This window comes from Coffea eugenioides, unplaced genomic scaffold (genome assembly GCF_003713205.1).
Source record: "Coffea eugenioides isolate CCC68of unplaced genomic scaffold, Ceug_1.0 ScVebR1_3126;HRSCAF=4279, whole genome shotgun sequence".
Lineage (NCBI taxonomy): Eukaryota > Viridiplantae > Streptophyta > Magnoliopsida > Gentianales > Rubiaceae > Coffea > Coffea eugenioides.
In genome coordinates, this window is record NW_020863674.1 from 1 (window position 1) to 14,910 (window position 14,910).

Below are 14,910 nucleotides of genomic sequence, written 5' to 3' on the forward strand. Positions count from 1 at the left end.
GAAATTCTTTATCTTGGTTATGCAAATTCCTTCTAGGAAATCATGTAAGAGACGAGGCAAAAGTCAGGCCATCTTCCTTTCCAATCAAAACATTTCAGGCCATCTTCCTTTTCAATCAAAACATTTCATCCCTAGTTATCCCTTTTGAGCCATCAGAGCAGTAATTTTCGTTTGGCAGCCCCTGAGGATTGCAAACCCCACACCGGGGCAAATTCATTTTGAAAAGAGATGATCAGAAAGGGAAAGCCCTACACTGGGGCAAATTTATTTTTGAAAAAAAAAGAAAAGAAAAAAAGGAAAAAAAGAAATGGAAGACAATAAACCCCACACCGGGGCAAATTTAGCTTTGAAGAAAAATGCAAAAAGTGAGGAAAATGCAATGAAAATGCAAGGAGAGAGAATTCAATCGAACTGGGGCAAATTTCCCTCAGTTTCGTTCGAAATTGAAGATGATTTCAAATGATGTAATCTCAGGTTATTTCACCTCTCATAAGAGCAAATTGTTTTCAAGCCTCAACTTTTCTTGAAAAACACCCCACCTGACCCCATTACAAAAGCCCAAAGTCCTGGCTTTCGTCACTTGCAGTATTTCTATTGGAAAGTTTGCTAATCAACTGACAAGTGATATCCATAATGCCTTCGCCTAAACTTCTAAGGGAAGTGCATTTTACTGATGCCAGAAATCTTCAACTCATACTCCTGAGTCGATCATGGTTGAGCTCTTTCATTTGCGTCTTTAGGTGAAAACCCGAAAGGGCACCTCAAAAGAAAAGGAGGAAAAGAAAAGGAAAAGAGAAAAACAAAAACAAAAACAAAACAAAAGAAAAGGAGTAGGGGCAACCTTGGTAAAAACCCGAAAGGGCGCCAAGGTAGGATTTCCGCATGAGCAAGCACAAGGAGGAACAACTGGTGGTTTGATCCATTTGGATTTCGATTTCTCCTCATTTTGTCATACTTCTGTCAATTTTGAATTCCAGAACAAAGATATTCAGGGACTCGAATATGACATTTGTTGGCCAAAACTGTGTCATTTTGTAAAACATTCTTTTGCAAATACATTCTTAGGAAGCTCATTTTTCCAAATTACTTGCATTCATGGCATTTTTTGTAGAATTTAAGCACAAGTGGTTATGTGTGCATTCTTGTGCATATTTATTCTTTCATGACATGTGAATTTTCTTGCATACTTCATTCTTTATCTTTGAATTTTGGTGAATAACAATCCCCGTGGTTTATTCGAAGCATACTTGGGTTCAGTCATCTCTTGAAAAGGGTTAAGGTTCAACAAAGTCAGTTACGCAGACTTCACAATATGGCAAAGCACATACCTGATCAGTTTGTAAATCAGAAAAGCCTTAGGGTGAAAAATCCAACTCAATCGACTGCCGCAGCAAAAGTTGATAAAGGCGTTGAAAGACTCATGTTTACACGATTCTCAAAGGAAAACGGGTCAAATGATGGTGGCAATTTCTTTCTTTCTTTTCTCTTTTGCAGAAAAACTGCATGCACAGATGAAAGTCATCACACCTCGCACTGGAATCGGTGTCGGAAAGAGTCCTCCGGTGAACAAAGGCAGATTGAAAATGTCGCAAGCAAATTTCATCAAAAAATGCAACAGCATGGCGATACAGAATCAACTCTGGACTCAAATAGCAAAAATTCATCATACTGGGGCAAATTAATTTTTTGTAAAGATTTTGAAAAGTCAAAAAGAAGCAAAAATCATCAATCAAAAACCAAAATCGAATCAAATTTCGTCACGGCAGGATCGGGCTTAATCCCACTGACCGATTGTCAAAAGCATTTTCGGGTCAGTCCCTCGATCAAAAGCATTTTCGGGTCATTCCCTCGATCAAAAGCATTTTCGGGTCAGTCCCTCGATCAAAAGCATTTTCGGGTCAGTCCCTCGATCAAAAGCATTTTCGGGTCAGTCCCTCGATCAAAAGCATTTTCGGTCAGTCCCTCGATCAAAAACATTTTCGGTCAGTCCCTCGATCAAAAGCATTTTCGGGTCCCTCGATTCAAAAAACACATTTCGGTCAGTCCCTCGATCAAAAGCATTTTCGGGTCAGTCCCTCGATCAAAGCATTTCGGTCAAGTCCTCGATCAAAAACACATTCGGGTCAGTCCTCGATCAAAAGCATTTCGGGTCAGTCCTCGATCAAAAGATCGGGTCAGTCCCTCGATCAAAGCATTCGGGTCAGTCCCTCGATCAAAAGCATTCTCGGTCAGTCCTCGATCAAAAACATCGGGTCAGTCCCTCGATCAAAAGCTCGGGTCAGTCCTCGATCAAAAGCTTTCGGGTCAGTCCCTCGATCAAAAACATTTTCGGGTCAGTCCCTCGATCAAAAGCATTTTCGGGTCAGTCCCTCGATCAAAAGCTCATTCGGGTCAGTCCCACGATTCAAAAGCTCATTCGGGTCAGTCCCGCGATTAAAGCTTGTTCGGGCCAGTCCCATGATTTGAATTTCCTTCTCTAGTCAGTCCCAATTTTAAATTTCTGCTCGGGTCAGTCCCGTTTTAATTTCCTGTTTGGGTCAATTCCATTTTAAAAAAAAAATGTTAAAGAGGTCGATCCTCATTTCAGAAGCGTCCATTGCAGCCGAATAACACAGGTAAGTATTTGGTGTCTACTTCTTTGTCTCAAGTTTTTTCAAAACTCAGACAAAGAGGGGCAAACTGTAGACACCAAATTTTGGTGTAATTTCATTTGCTGTTTATTTTTAATTTTTTTCATTTTAGTTTTATTCGATTTTTAGTTTTAGTTTCTAGTTTTATTTTTATTTTTAAGCTGTTAGCATAGAATCTCTTGGAAAATAAATGAAAATGAGAAAGTGAAAAGAAAAGAGGAGAGAAAAGAAAAAAAAGAAAAAAAGAAAATGGTTCACAAAATACGTTCATTCCTCTTAAATTCAATCTTTTGGCATTTTGTTTATTTTGGTTATTTTATTTTTGAAAAAGAAAAAGGGAAAATGATGAAAAATAATGAAAAATGAAAGAAAAATCGAAAATGATAACTTTGTTATTTTAGTTTGTTTACTTTGATGTGTTTGTAATTAAAATTGTTGTTTTTATTTAGTTTTACTATTATTTTTGTTAAATTATTAAGTTGAGGAAAAGAAAAAAAGGAAAATGATGAAAATTGATGAAAATGGAAAATTGTGTTTTGTTGATTCTAGTTTATTTAGTTTCTACTCTATGTTAATTAAATTACTCTTTCTGTTGTTTTTGTTGTTTGTTATCTATTTTTATTATCAGTTTTATTCAATTAATTTCAAAAAGGGAAAAAATCAAAATCAAAAAATCACAACTCCACTTCTGCCGAATCCATTTTTCCACTCCATATACTAGCACCTTCCTTCCTTCTGCCGGTTCCATTTTCCACTTCACATTCCAGCACCTTCCATCCTTATTGCCGGTTCCATCATCCACTAATGCACACTACTCCCAACTCACTAGAGCAGAAGAGAGGACTTCGGTTTTATTTTGTCTGCCACAATCCGAGAGCAAGTAAGTGAGAGCTGCACTTACAGCCGAGAGGAAGGAAAGGTAGCGGGGAGCTCTTCGTTTCTGTTCTGTCCGTGAGCTGAGGGGAGAGAATCGGACACCACTCTGCACTTCCAAGACCTCCACCAGCTGAGCTCAACCACACCCACCAATTTCACAGCTAGCCTACGCAAACGAAACCCAGCCAGCCATACTTTACTTCCATAGCCAGCCGAGAGGAAAATGTTGCAGCAAACCATCGTGTGAGCTGAGCTCTTAACTGGGGCCACTCATTTTTCCATTCCACTACCTCAGAACACAACTACGGGACAACCACATCTTACCTCCACCTCGTGTGTATCGAAGAGGAAAGAAACCGCAAACCACGGCACTTCATTTTTCATCGTGAGGCATCCGAGAGCAAGGGAGGAAACGCGAGTTGAAATCTTCTGTCCGTTTTGTTCTGACCGTGAGCTGGAAGAAAGGCAGAGAGAAACCGTGAGCAAAACTTCAACCAGCTGCAACCGTTTCCAGCAACTCCAACATTCCACCTCCACCAGTTGAAGCCGCTACACCAAACCAGAACCAGCAAACCTGTCGCGTGCGTGAGAGCCGAAAGGGAGCAGAAATTTTTCAGATTTTCGTGTGTGGTCTTAGCTTGCTTTGAGGTAAATTATTCTGGACTAAAAATGGATAATCAGAGGTAGTTTAAGCCAGCCGTGACCTTGCATGTGTTAATTTGGGTAATTAGATGATGAAACCAAAGCTGTGGAAAATTTCTGTTTTGGTTAAAAACATTTCTGCCGAGGAGCTTGCTTGGAATTGTAGTTTTTATTTCTGACTTTATGCGACAATCTGAGTTGGATTAAGTGTCTAACTAATCAAAACCAAGAAGTTTAAGTCATCTAGTAATATGCATGTGAGGTTAGGCAGTCGGATGATGATATTAAGCCATTAGAAATTTCTGTTTTGGATGTTGATGTTCCAGCCGAGAGCTGAGATGAAAATGCAATTTTATTTCTGATTCCCTGTGATAATCTGAGCATGAAATGGAGCTGGACTAACTGGATTTTGGATGATTATTAGGATTAAGGCCTTGCATGATCATTTCATGAAGCCGGATGAAGAAATAAAAAGCTAAGGAAATTTTGTTTTGATGGAAAGTGACTGCCGAGAGGTTATCTTGCTAATGTAGCCTCATTCGGTTTAGTTTTTCTGTTTTGGAGCCTTAATCTTGATTAATTAGTAATGACAAGTTAATTAGGCCTGCATGTAGTTGACTAGTAAGTTTTAAAACAGGGGAATAAAAATTCAAAAGTGCAATCTGCCTTAAGGCAAGATCATCCGGACCAAACAGAAAAATTTCTGGAAATTTTGATGGTTGTGGATATTATTTGAACTTGATTTCTGAGCTGGAATTATTCATATGCTAGCTTGATACGTGCATAAGGAATTTAAGAGTTTATAAGCATGTCCAAACCAGAAAATGAAATAAAAATAGTAAGCTCTTAACATAATTATTCAACCGAGGTAAATTCGGATTCATGCCCAAGCACTTGCTGGAAAATGCATTTCAACTTGCCAAATCAGTTTTATATGTTCCAGATTTTTCAACTTGCTAAACGTACTTTATTTGTGTTTGCACTGGATTTTGCTCAGTTTTTCTTTCTATTTGTTTGGATGATGGCTTGCCGCCTAGTTTAAAGCCTTGTGTTTGGATTCGATTGTGTTTGAAAGCTGGATTTTGTAAATTGCCTAAAAAAAATGTTTGCTGCACCTTGTCTTTTGTTTTTTGCTGTTATTACCTGCTTCCTTTGAGTGTAGTGGAGAAAGATACTTGACTCACAGTAGCGAATTGGTCAAACTTGATTTTAATAGGGATCTATTGCAGTCTACTTTTATTGATGTTATTTCATCTATTTTCTTCTCAAAAGGTCCTAAGGAGGTGTTAAGATTCTTCATTTTTTTGAAACCCTTGTTGATGGAAAATCTGTATTCCGAGGGGTTTAGTGTGTGTTTGGAGGATTTTTATATACCAAAGAAACAAGTTTCCTTCGCAGGTTGCATGTTTTTGCATGAAAAGAGTTCTTATAATAGCTCTTTAACCCCTCAAGTCCCTTCTTATTCTACCATGGCCTAAGCAATTGAAAAGATTAATCAATTGGGTCCTTCGAGTTCCCTTTCCCTTTTAACTTGGAATTTCATTTGATGAATATGGACTTGTTTGATTATCTAAAGGGATCTAATGGTTCAATTTCATAGTTATTAGTGATTCTTTAATTTTTGTTTTTGAAGAATTTGTGTTGTTTGATTTACTATTAAATTGGTGCATTAATCCTTTGTTTAGTGGTTGTAGTTCCAATTTAGAACCTTTTCCAACTTATTAGCACCACAAAAAGGGGGACGGTATACTTTCTTTTACTTTTTTTGTGTATCTCCCTATGTGATCCAACTTGCTAAATGAAAATTGCATGCCTACTTGGTTTTCTTGAATGTTTATTAATGCCTTTCATTTATTTACTTTTATTTCATTTTTAATCTTTCTTTTATTTTCATTTATGGGGTATGTGTACACCTCTTGGCTTGTAATAGATAGGGCATAGCAAGTAATTTGGTCCATTTTCCCTTTCCCCTTTGTTTTAGCTAGCAAATGTAATAGTTAGGGCTTTAATCGTCTTATTTGTCTTGCATGCTTAGTTGCTATGTGTTAACTTGCTTTATTAGGTTTTGCATCTAGTCAAGCATGTTAAGTGTTACGTGCTACGTGTTTATGGGCATTTGGCATGTCTACTAGCTTTCTGTAGTGTAGACGAATGGAATGGATGAATGTACGTTTCCGCTAGTCCAATGCTAGTCGGAATTCGTAGAATGGGCTAGTCCAACGCTAGACCCTTAGGGATTTCCCCTCGTTAGTACATGTTTGCATGTTCACTACATTTCATGCATTTTTTTAGTTTTTATGGCATTTGGCATGTCCCTCTAACCTTTTCCCTTTCATTTTAGGATATTTGCATCTCATGCTAGTTATAGGGTCCATTTGCCTGAGAAACCCCCTTGGGTAAGGGAAATGAGCGAGTGTGGCTTCAAAATAGCCTTAGCACGCTAGTTTTTCCTTCTAATCAAAGGGAAAATTAAAATCACAAAAACTAGAGGTCATTCCCGTACCCGACCTGATGCATTCCTCTAAGTTCATGCATTTTCATATCATTTTTTCACTTTTTTCCTCACTAATTATATATTTTAAATCCACATGTCGTATTCACACACTTATTCACTTTCTTTACTTTTCACTTCACACATTGCACCTATTTTACTTATATATTTACTATTTTCATTCACTTGCACACGAGCATTTATATTTTTATTCATTTGCACACAAACACTTTCAAATTGCACACATGCACTTTTTTCTACACTTTGCACACTTACACTCTCATTTGAGTCCTCATTTGCATTATTCATGATTTTCTATGAGGACTTTTCTTATTGGCCGTCACGACTCGTGTGAATGGGACCAAAAGCCTCATAAGAAACATTTCTTAGATTTAGGATTGCATTTATCATTCATTAGTCAAATCCAATTTGCAATACATACTTTGGGTAGAAAATATAGGAAAATAAGGGTTAAATCACGCAACTAGCCTTGGCTAGGTCGAAGGGGTGCCTTGGATTTTTATCCTTGCCTTCCCCTTCGTCAAATGTGACTCCCGAACCTTTTTCTTTGTTTTACGTGGACTAGGAGTCGTTTAAAAAGGGTTTTCTTACTTTTTTCTTTTAAAATTTCATTTTTTGGGTGACTTGGTACACCCTAACTCTATACCAAGTGGCGACTCCATTTTTCATATAAAAACCCTTTTTGAACTATTTTTCTTGGGTCAAATCGTCGCATTTTCAAAAGTCCCATTTAGACCCATTTTTGTTTTTATCAACAAGATTTATTTTTCCCAAATCAATAAAATTCAACAAAAAAACAATTATTTTATTTTTTTCCAAAAAGTGGGGCGCGACACCAGACATCAAAAATTTCAACAAATAATATGGGGGTTTGACTCATTTGGTCTCTATGAGAGATATTCCCCACCCTTTGACACTTATCACAAGATTTGCAGAATAAATATGCATCCTTAAAAAGAGTAGGCCAATAGAAACCACTTTCTAACACCTTACGAGCCGTTCGCTTTGGACCAAAATGCCCTCCACATGCAAATGAATGACTAAAGGTCAAAATAGATTGGAACTCACTTGCACTTACACACCTTCTTACCATTTGGTCCGCGCATTGCCTCCACAGGTACGGGTCATCCCAGATATAGTGTTTGGCATCACTCTTCAATTTTTCTCTCTTAGCCTTTGACCAACCTGCAGGCAATTGATTCGTTATCAAAACATTGACAATATCAGCGTACCAAGGTATTGACGAATCCATGGCTAATAATTGCTCCTCAGGAAATGATTCTCTCAACGGTAGATCCTCTTGATTTGTGAGCAACCGGCTCAAATGATCCGCCACCAAATTCTCGGCTCCGCTCTTATCCTTGATCTCTAAATCGAACTCCTGCAGGAGCAGGATCCACCTAATGAGCCGCGGTTTGGCATCCTTTTTCGCCAACAGGTACCTCAGAGCTGTATGATCAGAAAAAACAATTACTTTTGCACCAAATAAATATGACCTAAATTTTTCTAGTGCAAAAACAACAGCAAGTAATTCTTTCTCCGTCGTGGAATAATTAAGTTGAGCTCCACTCAACGCTCGTGATGCATAGTAGATCGAGTGTGCCGCTTTTCCAATTCCTTTGCCCCAATACGGCCCCCACGGCATAGTCACTTGCATCGCACATGATTTCAAACGGAAGGCTCCAATCCGGAGGTTGAATGACAGGCGGCGATGTCAACGATTCTTTAGTTTATCAAAAGCCACCTTGCATTCATTGGTGAAATCAAATATCACATCCTTTTGCAGCAACTTGAACAGGGGTGCTCCAATCTTTGAGAAATCCTTGATGAACCTCCTGTAAAATCCTGCATGGCCTAAAAAGGAACGTACTTCCCGTGCACAAACGGGGTAAGGTAGAGCAGAAATAAGATCTATTTTAGCTTTGTCTACCTCTATCCCCTTAGCCGACACAACGTGCCCTAAGACAATGCCATGTTCTACCATAAAGTGACACTTCTCCCAGTTAAGAACCAAATTCGTCTCTATGCATCTTTTTAAAATTAGAGCTAAATTATCAAGGCATTCATCAAAACTATTCCCGTATACACTAAAATCATTCCATGAACACCTCAATAATTTTTTCTACATACTCGAAAAAATACTTACCATACACCTTTGAAAGGTTGCTGGAGCATTACAGAGACCGAAAGGCATCCGGCAGTAAGCGAATGTACCGAATGGGCATGTGAATGTAGTTTTTTCCTGGTCTTCTGGTGCTATCGCGATCTGAAAGTAACCTGAAAAGCCATCCAAGAAACAATAGTAAACACGACCCGCTAATCGTTCTACCATCTGATCAATAAAAGGGAGGGGGAAATGGTCCTTTTTAGTCACAGAATTTAGCCTCCGGTAGTCGATGCACTGACGCCAGCCAATAGCTTTCCTAACCGGGAACCATGTCACCCTCCTGGTTCTCCTCTACGGTTACTCCCGCTTTCTTCGGGACCACCTGAACTGGGCTCACCCAGGGACTGTCTGAAATGGCGAAAATGATCCCTACCTCCAGGAGTTTGAGTATCTCCTTCTTCACAACCTCCATAATTAAGGGATTCAGTTTTCGCTGTGCTTGCTTCACCGGTTTTGCATCATTCTCGAGTCTTATCCGATGCATGCACAAGGACGAGCTTATCCCTTTTATATCGGCTATGCTCCACCCGATTGCCTCCTTGTGATCTCTAAGGAGTCGCACCAGTCTTTCCTCCTGACTTGGAGACAGATGAGCAGAGATAATCACAGGAAGTGTCTCTCTGTCTCCCAGGAATACATACTTCAAATGCTTCGGGAGGGGTTTGAGCTCTAACTTCGGTGCCTGCACAACTGAAGGAAGCGACTTTGTCTGAACCTCTAGCACAAAAAGAGAAGTAAGCTCGTGCCTTGGAGATACGGTTGGAAATGAGTGTAGGGCTTCAACTGTGCGGTGTAGCTCATCCCTCCTGTCCACATCAAGAGTCACACCCAACTCAAGATGCTTGGTTAGGGCCACTTCTAATGCATCTTCACCATCCAATTCAAAAGTTTCCTGCACAAACGGCTCAATAACACTCAAAGCGAAGACTGAGTTAGATTCCTCTGGATACTTCATTGCCTCAAAAATGTTAAAATTCACAGTTTCACCATCAAATTCCATTGATAAAGTACCCTCATTCACATCTATTTTGGTCCTGGCAGTGCTAAGAAACGGTCTACCCAACAAGATAGGCGATGGATTTAATAATTTCTCATCTCCCATGTCCAAGATATAAAAGTTTGCAGGAAAGACTAATTCATTTACCTGAACCAAAACATCCTCAACTAGCCCCTCTGGATAAGCATTTGTGCGATCAGTTAGTTGGATTATGATGGCTGTTTCTTTTAGTGGCCCAAGGTTCAGAGAAGCAAAAATGGTCTTCGGCATCACATTAATTGACGCCCCTAAATCTAACATTGCTTTTCTAATCGGTGTATTTCCTATTTTGCACTGGATCGTGAACATACCTGGATCTCCACACTTGGGTGGGAGCTTTCTTTGGAGCATGGCTGATACATTTTCTCCCACCGCTACTCTTTCATCCCCTTTCAATTTCCTCTTATGGGTGCATAAGTCCTTGAGAAATTTTGCGTACTTCGGCACTTGCTTAATTGCTTCTAACAAGGGGATGTTGATCTCCACTTTCCAGAATACGTCCAGGATCTCTTTTTCCTTCTCTGTCTTTTTCGTCTTTGCCAACCTGCATGGGAAAGGGGATAAATTAGATTTAACGGGTATTGATGGTGTACGAGTTACCTCAGGATCTCCACGAATGTGTCATTCTTCCTCCATCTCCTTCTCGATCTCGTCTTCACTTTTACTCTTCAAGTTCGTGACCTTTGGCCCCTCCACTTCCTTGCCACTCCTTAATGTCATGGCACTTACATTTCTGGGGTTTGCCTCAGGTTGCGATGGCAATTTTCCATAGACGTGGGACTCCAGGCGATTAATGGCAGTTGCCATTTGACTCATGCGAGTCTCCATGTCTTTCATGCCTGCTTTGGTGTCATGCTGGAACTGAGATATATTCGAGGTCAATAATCTGGTCTCCTGCTGGAGCTATCTTGTCTCTTGCTGGATCTGGGAGGTAGTAGTAGCCAGACTTTTGACAATATCCTCCAAAGAACTCCCTGTGTTGGAGGATAAAGGTTGGGGTTTCGGTTGCCATGGTTGCTGAAACCCTGGTGGACGATTGGAGAGTGAATTTTGCGGTCGGTTTCCATAACTGAAATTGGGATGGTCTCTCCAACCGGGGTTGTATGTGTTGGAGTACGGGTCATACTGCCTGAGGGGTGCGGGCACACCTCCGGCCATGTTTACCTGTTCCGCCCCGTCCTCTTGTAAAATGGGGCACGTGTCCGTGCAGTGGTCCATGCTAGTGCAGATTCCACACACCTTTGCTTGCGGCGTGTCTCTCATGGCTAATTGCCTAACAACAGACGTCAACTCTGACAGTTGCTGCTGTATGGATGAAGTCTCTACCTCGTTGACTCTACGGGGAGGGTTGCTCTCACGGAAGCCAAATTGCTGGGAGTTCTCTGCCATGGCTTCGATAAGCTCCCACGCTTCCTTCGGTGTCCTGTTTGCCAGTGCTCCCCCACTCGCAGCGTCAATGATACTCCTATCGGTTGATTGGAGCCCTTTATAGAAGTATTGGATTAACAGTTGTTCACTAATTTGATGATGCGGGCATCTAGTGCACAACTTGTTAAACCTTTCCCAGTATTCATACAAGGACTCACCGGGATACTGTTTAATGTTGCAGATCTCCTTCCTCAAACTCGCAGCCCGGAATGCAGGGAAGAATTTTTCCAAAAATTTCTTTTTCAACTGTGCCCATGTGGTAATACTACCCGCTGGTAGGTAGTATAGCCAATCTTTTGCTGCATCCTTGAGAGAGAAGGGGAAAGTTCTAAGTCTTATCTGCTCCTCAGTGACCCCAGGAGGTTTCATACTAGAGCAAACCACCTCGAATTCCTTGACATGTTTGTGGGGTTCTTCACCAGAGAAACCATGGAAAGAAGGTAAGAGGTGAATCAACCCCGACTTCAGTTCGAAAGCAGTATTCTCAGCCAAAGTGGGGAATGTGATGCATAAGGGCTGATGAGTTAGCTCCGGGGCAGCCAGCTCCCTTAATGTTTGAGTGTTGGCCATGCTTACTTCATATTCTACTGACTCGTTTGCAATAAACGAGTGCCCTTCTTTTCGTCTCTTGGTCTCTTGCCTCCGCCTACGCGCTACCTTCTCAACCTCAGGGTCGTATATCAATTCACCTGTGCGAGAAGAACTAGGCATAAACTAGTAAAAATACCAAGAAGAATAAAAAAAAATGAAAACTGAATTTGAAAAGAAACAAATAATCCAAACGCCAGCTCCCCGGCAACGGCGCCAAAAATTAACAGGTGCTAAACTTGTACAATAATAATTACTAAAAAGTCCTAACTACCACCACAATTAATTATAGAGCAAATCCAAGTACTGGAGTAGGGACCCTAGGTGTGCAATGGGTTACTTGATTCACCCTGTTCCCGAAGAGTTTGCTTGATCCGATATACTAGATTTGTCTATACAAATATTAATTTTGCGAACAATGGCAAGTAGGGTCGATTCCACAGGGAGCGGGTAGGAAAATATTTCTTTCCAAACCAATAGAATAAATTGGGGGATTTTTAATGGGAGGCAAATAAAAAAAATAAGAATAAAAATAAAGCAAACTAAGTTCGAAACTAATTCACAAAGCACAAGTTACTAAAAGTAGCAATTAATAAAATTCTACCCAAAGGATCAATTGTTCAGGCACGGTCCAATTAAATGATCATCGATGCAAAGATATTTCATCCATTCATCACTAGGTTGGTTATAGTTATCAACAAGCTCTGACAACCAGTTCTTCCTTACCTTTTCGACAGTCAAGGTACGACCATTGACTGCTTCCCTAACCAGATAACAACCCTAGGTACGACCGTAGGAATTTAATTATCCAATTGCATTAAAGCTAGAAGAACCCAACCCTAACTAATAAACACGCTAAGAGGATTTATTTAAGTTAGATCTTACGTTTCCCCAACATAAAGCCAATTATAGTGGTTGTCACTAGGTATCAACTAAACGAACAATTACGGATTCAATTTAGTTAATGTGACAGTAGGCTATTAAATTAAATCAAATACCCGGCCGTTGATATTCAATTAATAAAATACCCATGAACAATTAAGCCAGGAAACACACGAATAGCAGTAAATTGGAAGAAATAATGAAGATTCGATTAGATCTCACAGATATTATGGACCGCGCCCTCGCGTCAACCTTTGGGTAGAGGAGAAAATTAGCCGCTCCTCATCGCGTCAATCCCGCGTGATTTAATTGAGTTCATTCAATTAACTGCCGAAGAATTGGGAAGGTAATTAATTGGAGGAACAACCGAGGGGGCCCTGACTTCGCATTCGTTTTGGAGCCGCAATCTCAAAGCAGAGAGCCACGAAGAATTGTCACAGGCGGAAGGAACAAATTCAAGAGTCAGAGTCGCATAAAGCCAAAAACTACAGAAAAGAAGAAAGTCTCCAATGTCTGACCCAAAGCCGGCGAAGAAACAAAAGAAAAACGTCCAACCCCAAAAATTGCAAAAAGTAAAACTAAAGCTAAAAGAAGTGATCCCCCCGTATCTTGCTTTTTCCTCCTTTTTATATCCGCCATCAGTAGTATTCCTCCTGATAAGAGTTTATTTTACGTATTTTTAAGTGCATTTTATTAGTTAATTTTGAGTTGATTATTTAGTTTTATAATTAAAATAAAGAGGTTTTTGGTAAAATTATATATTTTTGGTAAAAGTGGATAATATTGCATTTTTAGTGATTTTAATGGTAAAACCTTCATTTTTATGCAGGAATGATGACTCAATCACCAAAGGATGGAAAATGAGGTGAAAAATAGAGATTTGGTGATGAAATTAAGTGGTGAAAAGAAAAATGAAGTGAAAAACGTTCAAATGAAGAATTGCACTTCAAGACAGTTTTGACACTCTTCAGTATTTCGATCATATCTCAGGCTACAAAACTCCGATTTGGATGATTTTTAGAGCATTGGAAAGCTAACTCAAAGGGCTACAACTTTGGTGTTTTGCACAAAAACCAGTTCGGCCTGAATCATGGAGAAAATCGCAGTTGAAATAAGGTTAAAGTGAAAACGCGAGTACAAAAACGCGAGTTTTAGCCGCGTTTTGTGTAAGCGCGTTTTGTAGCCGAAATTCTGCAAATTGCTCAGCTATTTTCTCTTGTGTTCATACCACTTTCCAGCTATAAGATGCAAGGGAATCCGGTGCACATGCTTCAGAAGTCAAAAGGGCAAGAAAGGTGGCTTATTTTCAAGTCAAAAACATTGGTTATTGACAATTATAACAAAGTTAGATTTGGGGAATCAAAAGTTGGAATTTGACTTGGAAAAAGTAGCCTTTTGAGTGTTTTTTATGCAGAGATATAGGGAGAGGTCTGGATATTCATTTGTAGCTTAGCTTCTTACAGAAAAACATATTCTCTCTACCTAGGAATTGCAAGAAAAATTGGGATCTCATTGTGTAATCATCTAAGTTGAAGAACAAAGAAGATTTTTGAAGGCTTCACCATATCTTGGCTAAGGCTTTCTTTACTCCTCTTGTATTTGTAATTCATGATGATTTACATTAATGAAGTTATGAGTGTTTTATCATTCATGAGTAGCTAATTTTCTTTATCTAGGGAGTAGATGAAGCTTATGGCCAAATGATATGAATTGATTGTTATTCATTCTTGTTATATGTTGTATTAACTTGTCTACTTGTGTATGCTTGATTACTTGTTGTTGTTTGATCACCAATAACAGGTTTATAGTTGTTTTTATTCATTAAGAAATGGTAAAAATAATGGAATGACACAAGTAGAACTTGAGTTGTATATTCATGAGAATAGAAATACATTCAAGTGGATGAAATCTGCATTTCATGTGTGAATAAGAACAGATTTAGTATTACCAAGAGATTAGGACAAACTAATCTGTTTTAACCCATTATTATCATGAGAATGTGATTTTGGTATTTCTGGAAATGAATCCTTGGTTAAACAAGAGTAGTAACAAGTGTTGAATTAATTCATTTTAGATCTTTTGTGTCATAAGTGGAATCTACATCCCTAGATCTTAATATTTAGTGAATTCTACTCCCCTTGAGATATTG

General features: G+C 39.3%; 1 protein-coding gene and 1 non-coding gene across 2 annotated transcripts; one reads left to right on the forward strand and one right to left on the reverse strand.

Annotated features, from left to right (window-relative positions):
* Positions 1-10,766: 10,766 nt before the first annotated feature.
* On the reverse strand, positions 10,767-12,002 carry LOC113757548. The gene has a single exon (XM_027300759.1). The coding sequence runs from the start codon at positions 12,000-12,002 to the stop codon at positions 10,767-10,769; it is 1,236 nt and encodes a 411-aa protein (XP_027156560.1).
* Positions 11,383-11,489, forward strand: LOC113757550. The gene has a single exon (XR_003466383.1). It is a non-coding gene; the product is annotated as a small nucleolar RNA R71 (small nucleolar RNA).
* Positions 12,003-14,910: the final 2,908 nt, after the last annotated feature.